This window comes from Diabrotica virgifera, chromosome 5 (assembly GCF_917563875.1).
Source record: "Diabrotica virgifera virgifera chromosome 5, PGI_DIABVI_V3a".
Taxonomy (NCBI): Eukaryota; Metazoa; Arthropoda; class Insecta; order Coleoptera; family Chrysomelidae; genus Diabrotica; species Diabrotica virgifera.
This window is the reverse complement of record NC_065447.1, coordinates 112,456,289-112,475,743: the sequence shown is the minus strand read 5'-3', so window position 1 is coordinate 112,475,743 and position 19,455 is coordinate 112,456,289. Positions and strand designations below refer to the sequence as shown.

Here is a 19,455-nt window from a genome sequence, read left to right as displayed (position 1 = left end):
ATACATTTAGTTTTGGTTGTAGAGATTTGCAATCCTACAGCTTTCGACCAGGTTTCAAGGTGATTTAATGCACATTGTAAATTTTTCTGTATAGAAAGAATATTTTTTCCTCTTGAATATATAACTAAATCGTCAGCGTATAATCTCGCTTTAACAAGTTTTGGAAAGTTTTCTAAGATTTTGTTTATTGCTACTAAGAATAGTGTTGAACGAATAACAGATCCTTGAGGTGTTCCATTTGTTTGGTCTTTAGTGCTGGATAGTGTACCATTTATCTTAACCTTAAATTGTCTCTTACTAAGAAAATTTGAAAGAAATATAGCATGTTACCTTTGACGCCCCAATGACTTAGTGTGTTAAGAATGTCGTATCTCCAAGCCATGTCAAACGCTTTTGTTATATCGAAAAAAATCGCAAGACATTCCTGTCCAATTGCAAACTATTCATTTATCTCGGATTCTAGGTCAATTAAATTATCTATAGTGGATCTGTTCCTGCGAAAGCCGCTTTGTTCATTGATTGTTAATTTATTATTTTCCAAAAACCACCTTAGTCTATTATTCACCATTTTTTCCAAGATTTTACACATTGTGTTGGTAAGCGAAATTGGCCTATAGGATTCGGAATCAGTTCGTGGTTTATTTGGTTTTAGTAATGGAACTATTATCGCCTGCGTCCATTTTGTGGGGAAACTCATTATTAGTCCAAATTCTGTTGTATAGGTTAAGAAGATATTGTTTTCCATTATCTGGTAGATTTTGTAAGAAACTAACAGGAATATCGTCTGGTCCTGGCGCCGATTTTTTGCTGGTACTTAAAGAGTGATTAAGCTCTTCCATGTTAAATGTTATATTAACCTTCCGATGACCAACCTTTTTTTGTTACACGGATGACCAAGGGGGGGAATGACCCCAGGTCAAAAATGACAATTAACAAAAAAATGAATTTTTGAAGTGAAAACTTATTTAGGGACGTTGTGCACTTTCTTTGGATAGGGGAAAAGCATTGAATTCGCGACCTTCATCGCGACCGTCATTGCGACCGTCATCGCTCATGCTATATATTATGTGTATGTATATATACATGGTGTAGACGTATTTAAATTTATAATAAATGTAAAACCTATTTTACGATGGGGAAAAAAGATTAATTTCGCGACCATCATAGCGACCGTCATCTCTTCGGCGAAATAAATTTTGTATATATATATTAATTTATTATGTGTATGTATATATAAATTGTATAGAAGTATTAAATTTAAAATAAATATAAAACCTATTTTACGATGGGGAAAAAAGATTAATTTCGAGACCATCATAGCGACCGTCATCTCTCCGGCGAAATAAATTTTGTAGGTACAATATATATTTTATGTGTATGTATATATAAATTGTGTAGAAGTATTAAAATTTAAAATAAATGTGAAATCTATTTTTGGATGGTGAAAAAGGATTTATTTCGCGACCGTCATAGCGACCGTCATCTCTTCGGCGAAATAAATTTTGTACGTGTATTTATTATCTGTATGTATACATAAATTGTGTAGAAGTATTTAAATTTAAAATAAATATAAAATCTATTTTAGAATGGGGAAGAAGGATTGATTTCGCGATTGTCATCGCGACATCGCTTCGACGAAATAAATTTTGTACGTATATTATCATAATATATGTATAATAATAGTAATATTATCTATTTTCTGATTGAACTCACGAAATGTAAATTGCTTGTTGGAGTGAAAACTTCTTTAGGGACGTTGTGCGATTTTTGGATAGGGGAAAAGCATTGAATTCGCGACCGTCATCACTTATGCTATATATATTATTTGTATGTATATGTAAATTGTATAGAAGTATTTAAATTTAAAATAAATGTAAAACCTATTTTTCGATAGAGAAAAAGGATTTATTTCGCGACCGTCATCGCGACCGTCATCTCTTCGGCGAAATAAATATTTTGTACGTATATGTATTGAAGTTAAAACTTCTTTAGAGACGTTGTGCACTTTTTGGATGGGGAAAAAGTATTAAATTAGCGACCGTCATCGTTTCGGCGAAATAAATTTTTGAAGTGAAAAGTTCTTTAGGGACGTTGTGCACTTTTTGGATGTTGAATGGGGAGAAAGTAATAAATAAGCGGCCTTCATCGCTTCGACGAAATAAACATTTGCAGTGAAAACTTCTTTAGGGGCGTTGTGCTCTTTTTGGATGGAAAAAGTATTAATTATCGACCGTCATCGCTTCGATGAAATAAATTTGTAAAGTGAAAACTTCTTGAGGGACGTTGTACACTTTTTGGATGGGGAAAAATATTAAAATAGAGACCGTCATCGCTTCGACGAAATAAATATTTGAAGTGAAACTTCTTTAGGGACGTTGTGCACTTTTTCGATGGAAAAAGTATTAAATTAGCGATCGTCGTCGTTTCGATGACATCAATTTTTGAATTGGAAACTTCTTGAGGGACGTTGTGCACTTTTTGGATGGAGAAAAATATTAAATTAGCCACCTTTATCGCTTCGACGAAATAAATGTTTGAAGTCAAAAATTTCTTTAGGGACGTTATGCACTTTTTGGATGGGGATAAATTACTAAATTAGGGACCTTCATCGCTTCGACGAAATAAATATTTGAAGTGAAACTTCTTTAGGGACGTTGTGCACATTTTGGATGGGGGAAAAGTATTGAATTAGGGACTGTCATCCATCGCTTCGACGAAATAAATATTTGAAGTGAAACTTCTTTAGGGGCGTTGTGCACTTTTTCGATGGAAAAAAGTATTAAATTAGCGACCGTCATCGCTTCGATGAAATCAATTTTAGAAGTGGAAAGTTCTTGAGGTGCACTTTTTGGATGGGGAAAATATTATATTAGCGAACCTTCATCGCTTCGACGAAATAAATTTTTGAAATGAAAACTTCTTGAGGGACGTTGTGCACTTTTTGGATAAGAAAAAATTATTAAATTAGCGACCGTTATCGCTTCGACGAAATAAATTTTTTAAGTAAAAACTTTTTTAGGGACGTTGTGCACTTTTTTATGGAGGAAAGTATTGAATTAGGGCCGTAATCGCTTCGACGAAATAAATATTTAAAATGAAACTTATTTAGGGACGTTGTGTACTTTTTCGGTGTAAAAAAGTAATAAATTAACAACTATCATCGCTTCGACGAAATAAATATTTGAAGTGAAAACTTCTTGAGGGACGTTGTGCACTTTTTGGATGAGGAAAATTATTAAATTAGCGACCGTTATCGCTTCGACGAAATAAATTTTTGAATTGAAATTTTCTTTATGGTCATCACTTCGCTGAAATAAATTTTGTACATATATAAATTATGTGTATGTATACATAAATAGCACAGGGCATACGCATCGCGTATATCGTATATGATATAGGTACAGCACTTCTTTTAGGATGGGGTAAAAGCATTGAGCTCGTAATTTATATACTATAAGAAGTTTTCACTTCTGTCGGCACTCCCACGAGTGCCTTCAATTTTTTTTTTTTTTTTTGGCATGGACTTTATGTCATTTAGCCAGTCACAACATGAGTATTAGTGTCATGTGTAGTGTGTATGTTGAGTAAGTGTCTTGTTACTTTGCAAAGTCGACGCCATTAGCGTAAAACTACTTGGAATTACACATAATAGACGGTATTTTACTAAACATCAACTTCAGAATATATTTTTTATTCGTAAAATATAGGGATTTTTTTATTTCAAAATATGAGGATATCTAGAATGATATTAAAGTCAAATAAAAAAATAATGAGTTAAAAATTGAAAATACTTTTGAATTTATTAAAGAAAATCATACGCTGGGGTCACAATTTCCCCCACTTGGTCATCCGAAGGTTAAGAGGATTATCTTCAATGCAATTAAAATCTATTAATTTATTGTCCGAAATCATCTTGGTATTGATAAATTCTTTAGAAAAGTTTTTATTGCTCGAGTTCATTTCAAATTGTTTTGCTAATAAATCTGCTATTTCGTTATTAGATGTTACTATCTGTTTGTTATTGCATAGAAATGGAATCTTTTTATAGGTATTACTTCCAGATATTTTTCTAACTTTTTCCCATACGGTGCTTATAGGCATAGTGGAATTAATAGAAGACATAAATTCTTGCCAAGATTTTTTTCTGTTCTTTTTAGTTATATATCTAGCTTGAGCCCGTAACTTCTTATATTCTATAGTATTTTCAAGTGTTTTGTGACGTTTCAATTTGTTAAAGGATTTTTTATATTTCTTTATTATGTCAGTACACTCTGCGTTCCACCATGGTAATGAATTTCTTTTATGTAGAGTTTGTGTTTTACCTATATGATTTTCACCGGCAAGATGGATTAATGATATAAACGAATTCAAAAGTTCATCTATATGATGATTTTCGGTGACTTCTTTTAAGCTATGGCAGTTCTGTTGAATATACTTTTTGAATAAATACCAATCGGCTTTCTTTAGATTCCATTTTGGAATTGGGGTTGTATTAGTATCTTCATAATTACTGTTAAAAGAGACTTTAATAGGATAATGATCACTTCCAAATAAAAACGGAATTACATCCCATGAAAACTTTGCTGTAAGTACAGGATCACATAATGACAGGTCGATAGCTGATGAAGTACCTGTATGAATATTATATCTTGTTGATTGTTCATCATTCAGTACGTTTAGGTTTTTTGAGGTAATTATGTTTTCTAAAATTTTGCCCTTGGAATTTATTCCAAGAGATCCCCATATTGGATTATGGCTGTTAAAATCACCAACGATTATTCTGGGAGTGGGAATCTGTGATAGGTAAGTCAGGTGGAATATAAATATTACAGATATTCATTTTTTGTGGAAAGGACACTGATACTCCTACTACTTCTAAATTACTATTGATTACTAATGCTTCTGGACAATTCGACGCAGATCTCAGGATCGAATTGTTTTGTAATGCCCCTTTGTCCGCTTCTTCTCGATCGACGATGGTAAATAAATGTTTGAGTGTGGAGAAAAAATATGGTTTTATTGACAGCTACGTAATTACACTATAGATGATGTTCAGGTAAATTTCTATGATAGACTGCCTTTAATGACAGCTACTGATAATAATTACACTCGGCGTAACTTCTAACAACGACTTACGCACTTGTTAACAAGGTAACTATTTCAATTAGACTGCAACCCAAAATAGTCCCCTTGGTAAATTTATAATCTCGTCAAAATATGCAATTCATCAATAAGTTGCATGACAACCGAACTACGGACCTTGCGTTTTGAAAGGTTGCAACTACAGTTTAAAGGAAGCTATTGCAAAACTTAAAGTTCAATTGGAAAATACATTATTTGGCAATTTACTAAGTTTGCAGGTTGAATGGACTCTAATTATTAAAATATTACTCGATGTTTCCCAATGTTTCAATTATACATGGTGAAACTATAAAAGTTTAGGAAGTTAAGAAAAAATGTGAGATTACAAATTAAGGGATTACTTTGAGATTGAACAGCTTCTGATTCATATTTTTTGTTAACATACGTAACAACTCCTCCACTAGCGATATCTGCGTTGTCTCGGTTTTTATGGAAACAAGAATAATTCTTCATGTCTCAACTATGATATCCTTTAAAGTTTGTTTCTTGTAAACATATTATTGATGGTGAGATTATTGAACATAAATGTTTAAGCATTTCTAAACGGGGATAAAACCCGTTAACATTCCACTGTAGTATCGGATCGAAGATTTTAGTTTATTTCTGGAGCTGAATTTGTCGAACAATCACTATCTTGATAAGTGGGATCGTCTAGCAGTTTTTGGATTTTTTTTAATAATTTAGTGCATTTGGTTTTCATGCTTTTCTCTGTAAAGTATGGCTTAATTATTGTTATCATGTTTACAAAGTTAGATATATCCGTTGTGTATGTTTGTAGTAAACTCAGGGGGTTAGTCGAGCTAGTACAATTTTCAAAAAAGTCAACAGTTTGTTCATATGTTAAGTTAAAATTATTTGACGTATCGTGAAATACTATTTTTGTTGGCATCATTATTTCCTGAATTGATTCAGTTGGCTTTTTTTGTTTCTTTTTGGTTTGTGTTGGTATTTTAAATTCTTTATCTAATTCTTCAGTGGGAGATGGAGTAGAATTAATTTCCGAAATTGTTCTCTTATTGGTCGTTGACTGATCCTTAGATGTACAATTAGTTTCCATAATTAATACGGGGGGCATTAAATTAGTATCTGTTTGTTGGTTAAGTGAAGGTTCGGCACTAGAATTACTGACTGGATGATTTGGTTCCATTTCTAGGGGTGATGGAATAGACTGGGGGGATTCTTGTGGTTGTTGTTGTATTGGTTGTTGTTGTATTGGTTGTTGTTGTATTGGTTGTTGTTGTTGTATTGGTTGTTGTTGTATTGGTTGTTGTATTGGTTGTTGTTGTATTGGTTGTTGCGGTTGGTGTTGGATATGAGAGGAATCATTTTGTTGATTATGATTTGGACAATTTGCTGCAATGTGACCTGTGGTCCTACAGATAAAACATGAAGGTTTATCTAAACTTAAATATATGCGATACGAAGTTTGATCATATGACAATAAGAAAGAAGAAGGAAGGTCTATATCTACAAGTGGTTGAATATAAGTTTGTCTTCTAAAACTGAGGACGTGTTGAAATTCTGGAAGTTGACTACCGATTCTAAGGAAGGTTAAAGGTGACATTAATTTAAGACCGAATTTGGCTAACTCATTCTCTATTAGAATATGTGGAATAGAAGGGCAAACACCCGATAGTAACAGTCTTTCGTTCGGAGTTATCAATTTTCGTGCTTTTAGATTGTCGCCTTTGATTGTTATTTGTGCTGGACCGGACATAAATTTTTCCACCAGGGATTCGCTGGAGAGATAAATACATATTCTGTTATTTGATAGCCTTGATGAAAATAAAATATTCCGTGGATGAACAACTTCACCAAGTGCTATCAAGTACTCTTCTATTTTAGTATCAGGTAGCGAATTAAATAAAATTTCTTGAAGCTTTGAAGGAAACTGAATTGAAGAAGCATTGTTAAGCACAGCTGAATATGAGGTTTTGTTTTGTTGAGGTTGTTGATGATCTTCAGTCATGATTGTTAACAAATTAGTTAGGTCGGATCTGGTATCATTTGGTAAACTCATTAGTAATTATGAATCAGTTTCAGAACCAGAACTAGTTCCGAGAACTGGCCTTTCGGCCTTCACTTAACCTTACAAACGGTATGCTTTGTAATGTTTTGAATAAATAAATAATAAAAACTCACTGGTTTATTCCGTAAGGTAACTGCACTATATACTATTACTTTTTGCTTATTTTCAAGTTTATTTGGATATACACTACTATGAAAAAGATGATTTTTTGGGACTGAAATGTAAACACAGTTTGTGTTACTATGTTCAGGACCGGACCTATAGTGAAATTTGATTTTATTTTTATTTATTTTTACATTAATAATTATTTATGATATAAGTGTTAAAAGTACACGTTTAAGGCACGCATGTGAAAGTTTGCAGAATGAGCGATAGCGAGTTCTGCAATTCACATGAGTGCCTTAAAAATGTACTTTTTAACACGCGTATCATACAATATTTTTTCTACAAACGTAATTACAGGACAATATCTACAAAAACTTTTACTTGAACTTGACTGACATTCCATTTTTATATTTTTTTGACATTACATCAAAATTGTCTGTGCGGTCAATACGAACTGCAGTGCCTTAAAAATATTTTAAAGCACTAGTGCCTTAAAGTAGCATTTTTAACGCTCGTATGGAGTGCTAAAAATTGCATTTTTAACACGGTTGTAGAAAAAATAATTTAAATAATATTATTCAGACAAATATTTGTATAAATATTGATATTTATATAAATATAAATATTCTGACAACTGTCAGATTTAACTAAAATGTGATGTAATGATTTGCGACATTCTTAAAATCCTATATGACGTCAAAATTAAATGACTGACTGAAAAAAGGGTTTGGGAACCACTATACTGACTATACTGATTTTCCGTGTCTCTACTCCCAACTGAACAATGGTCAAATAACTGTTTAGTCGAATGTATGCGAGGGTCCATCTAACGCCATAGGAATTGACCTGCTTGTCGATAGTTTTGCGACTTTTCAGTCAAAAGGCGATCGAGGATGTCTTTTGTTTTTTTAGTCGAGCAACTATCGAGTTGACAGTATGCGCACTTCAATATATTGCTAGAGACTTATGATACACAACTAAATAGTTGTTCTACTAAAAATTATATGTATGCGGTGGGTCTTACATTTCACAGTGTTTATCATTAGTCCATGTGGTGAGACCGCTCCCGTCTGAAAAAATTTCTGATTCGGTTTCTTTGCGGATTCCTATTCAAAAATGTTCCCTTTAAACAAATCTGAAGGGTGCCGGGCGGAATTTTTGGGCAGAAATTGTTTAAACAATTTTTTTAAACAAATACAAAAGATCACCTTTTTTTGACCCGAAAAATATTTTCTTAGGTTTTTTGGTAATTCTAAACAAGAAAGGTATCTTGTGATTTTTCTCAAAAATTAATAGTTTTCGAGTTATAGGCGATTTAAAATCTGAAAAATGGGAAAATAAACATTTTCAAGGCTTAAAAACTCATTTTTAAATTAGTATTTTTGAGGTTGCCAAGTACTTAAATTGTAGTTTAAACATTCATTTTCAAGATTTTGAAGAGTGCTCGGGTCTAACCTTAAATTAGACCATCGTTTTTAAATATTAAATATGCCTGTCTATCCGATTTTTTTCATATTCTTTGGGATATTCTAAATAAAATAGGTTTCTTGTCATTTTTCTCAAAAGTTAATCGTTCTAAAGTTATAAGCGATTTAAAATCCGAAAATTCGTATTTTCGCATTTTGCGGATTTTAAATCGCTTATAACTTTAAAACTATTAACTTTTGCGAGAAATGACAAGAAACCTATTTTATGAAGAATGTCCCAAAGAATCTGAAAAAATATTTTTCGTAGAAAATAAGAGATTGTTGAAATAGAACGCGCCGCACCGGCAAAAAAATCGGATAGACACGTATATTTAACAATTAAAAAACGACGATCTAAATTAAGATTAGATCCGACCACTCTTCAGAATCTTGAAAATGAATGTTTAAACTACAATTTAAGTACTTGGCAACCTCAAAAATACTAACCTAAATATGGGTTTTGTAAGTCTTGAAAATGCTTATTTTCGCATTTTTCAGATTTTAAATCGCCTGTAACTCGAAAACTGTCAATTTTTGAGAAAAATCACAAGATACCTTCTTGTTTAGAATGGCCCAAAAAATCTAAAAAAATATTTTTCGTGTCAAAAAAAGGTGATCTTTTGTATTTGTTTAAAAAAATTGTTTAAACAATTTCTGCCCAAAAATTCCGCCCGGCACCTCAGATTTGTTTAAAGGGGACATTTTTGAATAGGAATCTACAAAGAAACCGAATCAGAAATTTTTTCAGACGGGAGCGGTCTAAGCACATGGACTACATGTCACATCATGTTTTGCAGGTTTTTGATTAATTCAATAGGGAACTTGCATACATTTTTAAATATTAAAATAATATTATAAACATAAGGTAACATGATCTTAAAACGCTTGCATGCAAAAAAACAAATATGGTTCTTTTCATGAGGATTTTTCAGTGCGTCACAAATGATAGAAAAAAGGTAAGACCGTGATAATATACATTTATAACATTTATTCTAACATGACATTTTAGTTAAATCTGACAGTTGTCAAATTTTATTTGCAATTGGGCATAAAAACAAATCAATTGTCTTTATTGCATTTATAAAATGGTATTTTCTTTGATTTGTATAGTCTTATAACTTGTACAGATTATATTCGTAGATATATTATATAATTACTAAATAATTTTTTTTCTATTATAGCGCCATCTATCGACAACTAGAATAATCACCGAACTAGAATAATTACCAAAGTAATCACCGACGTGCCTTTTTTTCTGTCATATACAATTTAATGCGTTAGAAAGAAATCGAAAAACTGTGACGCACTGAAAAATGCTCACGAGAAAAAGCATATTTAAACCCATACGGTTATTACGACGCTTTGAAAATGCTATGAAATTCAAATTTCTTAGGAGGCGCTTGAACGTTCTTCTATTGGTCTGACGTCACGGACCACGGTCAACCAGGCTAGGAGTCGAAAACAACGCGATTAGAGTATTACGGAAATTGTATATTACATTTTAATCGTATTTAATTGGAAAATACCAGGTAGTATTTATATTCTTGTATAGTTCTACAATCAGTTTATTTAGTTTCAATATAAAATTTATAAATCTTTAGAAATTGCTACTTTCTAACCCGTTGTCCTAGGTGAACGACAAACGCGACAACGCGACACGACGCGACGCGACGCGAAAATATCAAGTAATGGTTGTATTTGTGTATGGCCTACGTTTTCGGGTTAATCAGTCTACGACAAGACGCGACGAAGTGCGAACTTGATTTGTTCGCGACGAGACACGACACAGTGTGACGCCCCATTGCTTTTTTCAATTCAAATTATGCTACGCAATAGTTTATTAAATAAATAAAAACTAATAATAACTATATAGTACCAGTGTTTTTTCATTAACATACCTTAAAGTCAATAACAGCCTCTCCTCAATAGAATTTGGTTTTTGAAAATTACTTATTGATAGTTATTGATAGCTCAGTTATTAATACTGAGTTTAACAGCTGCAATGATATAATTGAAAGTGAATAAGCCACAATACTCTTTAAACCAACGTGGATTATTTCATTAATTTCCGATATAAATGATTAAACTCTCCAAATTTGCTCGTTCTAAATGTATGACATTTGTTGGCTTTCTTTTTCGTTTATGGAATTTTTTAGCTAAGTATTTAAAATATCAATTTTCTAGTAATACTGCCGTATACTTCCCCACACTTAAGAATAGGAATGAATAATTGACATCGTCACGTTTGTCCTGGTTTGAGTGATGGAAAGCGACGCGATGCGACGCTACATAAGCCACACGTCGCGTGAATTACTGGTCGCATCGCATCGCAACGCATCGCATCGCGTCGCGTCGTTTTCCGTCGCTCATCTAGGACAACGGGTAAAGGGTTTAAACGCATAAGTACTATTACTCATGAGGGTTTTTCAAAACAAATCGATTAGGTTAATCTGGGGATTGTAAGGGTAAGTTTAATTTAATTAAACTAACTTGGAGATTAAAAATACAGATGTTAAATATTTACTGATTAATGGAACAGATTTTGCAAATATTCTCGAAGCATTTCTTTCGCTTATGGCGAAATCCTCTCCAAGAGACATAAATGTGTGTCCTGTTATCTTTTTAGAGTTAAAAATAGATGCATTGTTTGTGTTTTACAATGTTTTTCCATTAACTAAAACGTATAAAATGAAACGTGTACAATCTAGGTCTGTATTGAAACTTCATCGCTGTACAATTCAGAGACAAACTTTTAAATTGTTTTGCTTCCTCTTCTTTCGCATCTTCATCGCAAGATACAGAAACACTTTCATTGTACCAATAGTCATCACTACCACTATTTTCACTATTATCTTAAAATACAAAACTTCCTGGTTCACTTTTTGTATCTTGAAATATTGTTTCAAGTCTTTTATAGGTGAAGTTCCTGCATCCTTATTATGTATTTGCAATGGCGGCAACCCGACTGTAACACTCCTTTGAAATTTACACTGAATACCTTTATTGAGATACCGTTTTGAAGTAAAGCTGGTTGGTTTAATTCAGGTCCTGATTGAACTAAGGTTGTGAAATTAGGATCACACTGTCTCTTATCATCATTGTCCTCTAGAACAGACTTAGATGTAGAAGCGACATCTTCAAGAAGCTGTCGTTTAACCCTTTAGAGGGCTGCTTCCCTCACAGGCTGAAAAAAGCTCATTTCCTGACTGGTTGACAATCAAATATGTGCGGGACAATACCTGACTTAATAATTTTGTGACCACCAATAATCTTGAATTATATATAGTTATCCATGTCTTGTTCCAACTGCAACCAATAAACAAGTTTAAGCAGGCACATTTCATGAAACGACAACTAATATTTTTTCTTGAAATAGAAAATATCTTATTAGGTACCTAACTAGATAAATACTCACATCGAAATAATCCTCACAGACATAAAGACCTTTGCTACTTTGTGAAATATCCTATTTATCTCGCAAGCATGCCTTTAGCCATTTTAATCGACGTTTTGATTCTACTAGTAGAGTAAAAAATTGTTTGTTGGATGTTCTGACAGTTGTGCTTTGGCATTCCGGTACTATATAGTACTTATATTACGCTACGCAGATTTGTTTTCAACTTTGATAAAGTATATTATACACTAAATACAATAATATTGTTACAATAAAATACAATACAATAATAACACAGTTATTCAACAGGCACAACTAAGAATGGCAGAATGCATTAAATGCAATAGCTCATCGAACGGGCGAACTAGAACGCAGTGGTTGGTGACGTCAGACCCCAGCTCGCGCTTTTGAAGTTGTTTGAAACGGAAATTTTGCGCGCGGAACTTTGATCAGTTGTTGTACGTACACCATTCATTGTTAAGACGTAATATTTTGAATATAACATTTTTAAACATAAATTAACAATTTTATACAAAAATATTTTTATGTGCAAGTTCCTTATTATTACATATTACATTTTTTAGGGATACTACACAACTAAATGTCCATTCTAGAAAGCACACCGGCGAAAAACCATACGCCTGCACAGTTTGCGATAAAAAGTTTTCGGTAAACGGTAACCTAAGTAAGCACATGAGAATCCATACTGGTGAAAGAAGGTTTGAATGTTTTACTTGCCAGAGAAAGTTTACCCAATTTGCTCATCTAGAGGATCATATTAAAACTCATTCAGGTAATAAAATTGACTCAGACAGGTTATAATCTTTATTTGTACTTACTTATACAGGGTGGACCAAAGAAAAGAGTCCACCTCGATATTTGGCAGTAGTTATTAATTTTAATCAGCGACCTTAGAAACTACCGACCCATTAGCTTGCTGTCACAAGTATACAGTGTGTTTGTTAAAGAATGGGCCATAGCTTAACCTTAGATTCCTGAGGTTAAAATAGGACGATTTAAGCTAACTTACCTTAGTACGAAAGGTGATAATAACCGCAATACAGGGTGTCAAAGTTAAACTTTTATTTTATTTTTTCTTTAATATTTCCTGACAGACATGGGATAATAACACGAATGTTGTTCTGAAGCTATTTTCTTGTGGCATTTTTATAATAAATTACTTTTAATGGGAAATAAGCCACAATTTTACCAAAAAAATGATTTTATTAACGTTTCGAAGCCCAAATCGGGTTTCGTTGTCAAAATCAAAATACTACTAAAATAAACAAAAATGTTGTTGCTAAGTAAAAAAATTCTTCTAATAATTTATTTAATCTGACTCATTTATATTGGCAATTCAGACGTATATTATACATTTTAAAGTAGAAGACTTTAAAATGATACCGCCAATATTTATGAGTTGCGTTCCTGGGACGACTTTACTAAAAGATAGTTCATTCGATTACATGAAATCAATCCCAACTCAAGAATATCCGTCACAAAAAAAATCATAGCATGTGATCTGTCTTTAAAAAGACAACCAAATGCAACGATGACAGTAAAATTCTCGCGTTAGAGATTCCATAGTAAATCACGAGGGAAAACCCAGGAAAAAAACCTCGTGATACTATCCCGACATCGTAAGTATTTATTCTTACATTTAATTTACTTTCAAAAAACTAATACCAAATTCTGACTTTAATATGTTTAAATTATAAATAATATTAATAATACATAGATATGCAATAAGTAATACTAAAATATAAAATTTGTACTAACTCGATATGTTATTGACTTACTAATCGTGGTATTTTCTTTCTATTTACTTCCTCTTTCAGTATGGGTAACCATCTTACTGCATTCTACTGAGGAATTTGCGACACAATTGGTTTCATTTAGCATAATTAGAGCCGCTTCTTTGATTTTTCTCTTTTTACTATCTGATTCTTTCAGGGCTATACTTGAATCTCTCCACTGAACTCTATGTTCATTATCCCATGCATGTTGACATATTTGAGATCTATCAAATTCTCTATTTTTAATATAAGACTGATGTTCACTTATTCTAACGTTTAATGGTCTTGATATTTCACCTAAATAAAATTGTTCGCATTCACAAGGTATGTTATAAATACAATTCTTTGTTCTTTCTTGTTCACTGTTAAGTTTAGTTTTAGATAGAATAGATCTCAATGTGTTTGTTGCTTTGAATGTTGTTGAAATGTTGAATTTATTTCCTATTGTTTTAAGTTTCTCGGATAGTCCTTTTATATATGGTATTGATATTTTTTCGAAATTCGGTAAGCGAGGGTTTTTTGGGATGAGAAATCTAAATTCGCCACCAAAAATGATGTATTACCCAGAGGGCGCCACATGCGCCTTTCAGTGCTTACTAATACGTTCAATTTTTTTTATTACCCACTCTACATACTTTTTGAATCAAAGCTTTTATTCTCTTAATATTTTTACTTAAAAAAGGGATGCTACATTCATCTCGCTAAACTCGACCGTTTTCAAAATAAACGCATTTTAAATCTGCGATTTAACATAATTTTTTGCATAATATCGTTGTTGTTACACCCGAAAAATAACTTAAAACCATAAAATTTTACAAAAATGTATCGCAAATTTCTTCAAATCGAATTTGCGATGCAATGACATGAATATGAGAACTGGCACAATTATTTTGGTTTTAAGTCATTTTTCGGGTGTAACTACAATGATATTATGCAAAAAATTATGCTGTATCGCAGATTTAAAATGCTTTTATCTCGAAAACATTTGAGTTTAGCAAGATGAATGTAGTATACCTTTTTTAAGTAGAAATATTAAGAGAATAATAGTTTTGATTCAAAAAGTATGTAGAGTGGGGGATAAAAAAAATTGAACGTATTAAATGAGCGCTGAAAGACGCATGTGGCGCCATCTAGGTAATACATCATTTTTGGTGGCGAATTTAGATTTCTCATCCCAAAAAACCCCCGCTTACCAAATTTCGTGTTGTTATCCCATGTCTTTCAGGAAATATTTAAGAAAAAATAAAATAAAAGTTTAATTTTGACACCCTGTATTTCGGTTATTATCAACTTTCGTACTAAGGCAAGTTAGCGTAAATCGGCCTATTTCAAGCTCAGGAATCTGAGGTTAAGCTATGGCCCATTCTTTACCAATCACCCTGTATAAGCTATTCACAAGAGTTATTACCAACCAGACTAGGAAGTAAGTTGGATTTCTATCAGCCAAAAGAGCAAGCAGGTTTTAGAGCAGGATATGGCACGAATGATCATTTACAAGTAATTAAGAACTTAATAGAAATACTGTTGAATATAACAAGCCATTAGTCCTGACATTTGTTGACTACGAAGCACAAAACAGTAATGCATGGAAAAAACTGAGGGAGACCTATATCCAGCAGTGGATATCTATCCGGGTTGAATGATAATGATGATTAATTTAAAGGAATCTAGGGCCTCGATTTTTGACCCTTCGCTTCGTTATCAAACGTATTCGCTTCGTATCTGTTTAGTATACGTAGCGAATACGTTCGATAACGAAGCGAAGGGTCAAAAATGGAGGCCCAGGCCGTAGAAGAATGTCATGGTTACGAAATTTGAGAGAGTGGTTTGGCTGCACCACTAATGAACTTTTTAGGTCAGCTGTAAACAAAGTCAGGAAAGCCTTGATGATTTCCAATCTCCGATAGGAGTAGCACAAGAAGACGTTTAATTTTAAGAAAATGCCGGAACAGGTCGATTTTTATTTTTAAATTACAATTTTTTGATATATATACAGTCGGAAAAATGAAAGAGTACCCATGAACGATCACATAAATCACTTATTTTATATTTGCTGTCTTTTCTATAAATAGCAAACGTTTGTTATAGAAAAGGATAGCAAATACAAAATAAGTGATTGATGTGATCGTTCATGGGTATTCTTTCATTTTTCCGACTGTATATATCATACTAGTGACGTCATCCATCTGTGCCTGATTAGGTAATCGATGATTTTTTTAAATGGAAAAGGGGTCGTGTGGTAGCTCATTTGAAAGGGTGTTTAATTGTCTATTCAGTAATATAAACAATAATATTATTTATACAGGGTGGCCAAAAAAATAATTTTTGAATTAAATTGACGCAAAAAGAAGAATGTATGTAATTTATTTAACTCAAAATACATTATATTGCTGTCAGAAAATAGAAAGAAAATGTTTTTTTGGCAAATAAACATTGCTTTTCGCTTAATTTAAATGTTCAAACTGTCAAGAGGTAAGTGGGAGGCTGTTTGTCATTTAATTTAAGTGAAAAGAAATGTTTATTTGTGAAATAAACATTTTTTTATTTTCTAACAGCCCTACAATGTATTTTGAATTAAATAAATTACATAAATTCTTCTTTTTGCGTCAATTAATTTAATTCAAAAATTATTTTTTTGGTCACCCTATACATATAAATAATGATAATAATGTTTATATTACTGAATATAGAATTGAACACCCTTTCAAATGAGCTACCGCATGACCGCTATTCCCGTTTAAGAAATCATCGATTACTTCATCACGCTCTGATAGATGACGTCACTAGTATGAAATAAATGCCAAAAAATTGCAATATAAAAATAAAAATCGACCTGCTTCGGCATTTCCTTAAAATCTAATAACTACTGCCAAATATCGAGGTGGACTCTTTTCTTTGGCCGACCCTCTATATTTTATAATTTAATTTCTAACTGCCTTACTTATAAAACGCTCTTATTCTAATGTTATTCCGTATTTATATCTAGAATAGTCATCCTAAGTATAAGGTAGATATAATACGAAAATAATTTACAAAATCCACAAGGAAAAGAAAAAGTTTTCCTGTAGTTGGCTGTATACCATCAATCACAAAATTGGAAAGAAATCCTTTGTAAAAGGTATAAAATTTTTTTATTAAAAATCCCTTAAAAGGGCTACATCACAACAAAACGTTTTCGATTTTTATAAAAAATCATCATCAGTGTTCGATAAACTGGATGCTAGCTGAGCCACAAAAGAAAAATATTTGGGTAAAAACCCTTTACATAAAATATAGATGCCTTAAAAGTGCATACTTCAAGAAAAAGGCCTGTGATGGTCACATGGCAAACAGGATAATGCCCTAAGGTAAGGTATACAGGTTTCCCAACACGTGGGATCCAAATTGAGTTGATCACATTTCAATGACTTAATGGCAACTTGCCATTAAGTCATTGAAATGTGATCAACTCAATTTGGATCCCACGTGTTGGGAAACCTGTATACCTTACCTTAGGGCATTATCCTGTTTGCCATGTGACCATCACAGGCCTTTTTCTTGAAGTATGCACTTTTAAGGCATCTATATTTTATGTAAAGGGTTTTTACCCAGATATTTTTCTTTTGTGGCTCAGCTAGCATCCAGTTTATCGAACACTGATGATGATTTTTTATAAAAATCGAAAACGTTTTGTTGTGATGTAGCCCTTTTAAGGGATTTTTAATAAAAAAATTTTATACCTTTTATAAAGGATTTCTTTCCAATTTTGAAAATAATTTGTTACCAATAAACTCGGTGTAAGTTAGTTATAAGAATTCCCACTTTATTCCGAAATAATAGTTTGCCAACGTCGCAATCTTCTGCGCAAATATTTAAAACAACGATATATTGGGTGAAATATGCATAGACATAATAAGGATAGACAGGGCATACTGAGCAAAATAGCGTAAGGCGCGGGCAGTCGATCGGTGGTCTATCTTTCTTTTTACAAAGCGATCCCGCTCACGTGACAGACAAAGATAGCTAGACCACTCAAAGTGAATATTGTCCATTGATATTGGCGTTACACCTCGATGCACAGAGCGGCCCATACCTTGCCTGCTACCCTGTCTACCCTTTATGTCTATGTAAATATGTTAATTTCGATTTTTGTCTACAAAGTCTGGTCTGTCAGTTACTGGCAAATCAAATATATTTTAATATATCGTTATTTTTTGTTATCTTGTATGTTGAGTTTGAGTATTTTATAAAAAGGCTTCAAATAAAAGAGAACGTTGCATTAAATAGGAAAGTGAAGAAAAAGTAAACATATTGATTTATTTTAATTATAAATGCAATATAAATATGTTAATTTCAGCATCTGTTAAAGAATATTGTGGGAGATTTTCTACATATCATAGAAAATAAAGACCTCATTATCCTTGTAGAGTGGAGGATAAGCCTCCTCCTCGCTTGTCCACAACAAGTGAATCATTTTTTCTAAAAACCTTACACCATCTTTAGAAAACCGATATTTTATTCTGAATTCTTTATCAGTGTAGTTTGAAAAGAGATTTATTATTTATTTGGAAGTTTTCCTTTTTCGTGTATTTTTCATCATGTTAATTAAATTATCAACTTCCTCGATAACCGCAATACCTCTCAAACACATTTTTTTCTTATATAGTGCTAGTTAAAAGTTCCTTTCCCGTTTCGTATCTTTTGAACGGATATACTTATAATAGTGAAATTTGGAGGGAGGAACTAAATGGACGTAGGCTTCTTAACTAGTCATAACAGGTGACTTAATAGTGACAGATGACTTTACAGCGCCACTGTGACAGATAATTTTAAATGGGACCTAGTTCGCGATGAAAAACAAAGTAGCTGACTGGTGGAATAAATTTAAACTAGGTACTATAAGTGGTATAAACAAACCAGAAAATTGTTGATTGAAATGGAATTTGGTCACTATTAAGAAATTTTTAGTAAATTTCAGCATTATGAGTACATTATATGTACTCATATAATGTTTATATAATGTACTTTATATAATGTTTGTTTATACCATTTATATCGGTAATTTTCTTGCATTCGACCTGCCCTCTATATTCCGTTTCAATCGAGAATAGCAAGTGATACCTCGTTTGAAAGGTATTAAAAATACCTATTCAGTCATACTAATTTTGTTTGAGTTTAAGCTCATTTTGATGAATAAATGAAATAAATATAAAATTGTAGTTTCGCATTTAGTTAATAAAAATTTAAACTTCCGCTATGGTTACTTGTCAAAAAGGTTGACGTAAAAACTACTAGAGAACTAAAAAACTTCAACTTTTTTGACAAAACAACCATAGGCGGACATTTGAATTTTTATTATGCGAAACTACAATGTTATATTTATTTAATTGATTCACCAAAATCAAAATCAACTTAAACCTAAAAAAATTAGTATGACTGAATAGGTATATTGAATACCTTTCAAACAAGGTATCACTTGCCATAAGGTCCCATTTAAAATTATCGGTCACAGTGGCTCTGTAAAGTCATCTGTCACTATTACGT

At 32.3% G+C, this 19,455-nt stretch overlaps 1 protein-coding gene across 1 annotated transcript in view; it reads left to right on the top strand.

Annotated features, from left to right (window-relative positions):
- Positions 1-19,455, top strand: part of LOC126884309 (zinc finger protein 883-like) — a 56,188-nt gene that overhangs the window by 15,551 nt on the left and 21,182 nt on the right. Inside the window, exon 3 of the mRNA XM_050650246.1 lies at positions 12,721-12,929. Coding sequence (XP_050506203.1) covers positions 12,721-12,929 — 209 coding nt within the window. The remainder of the gene's footprint in view (positions 1-12,720; positions 12,930-19,455) is intronic.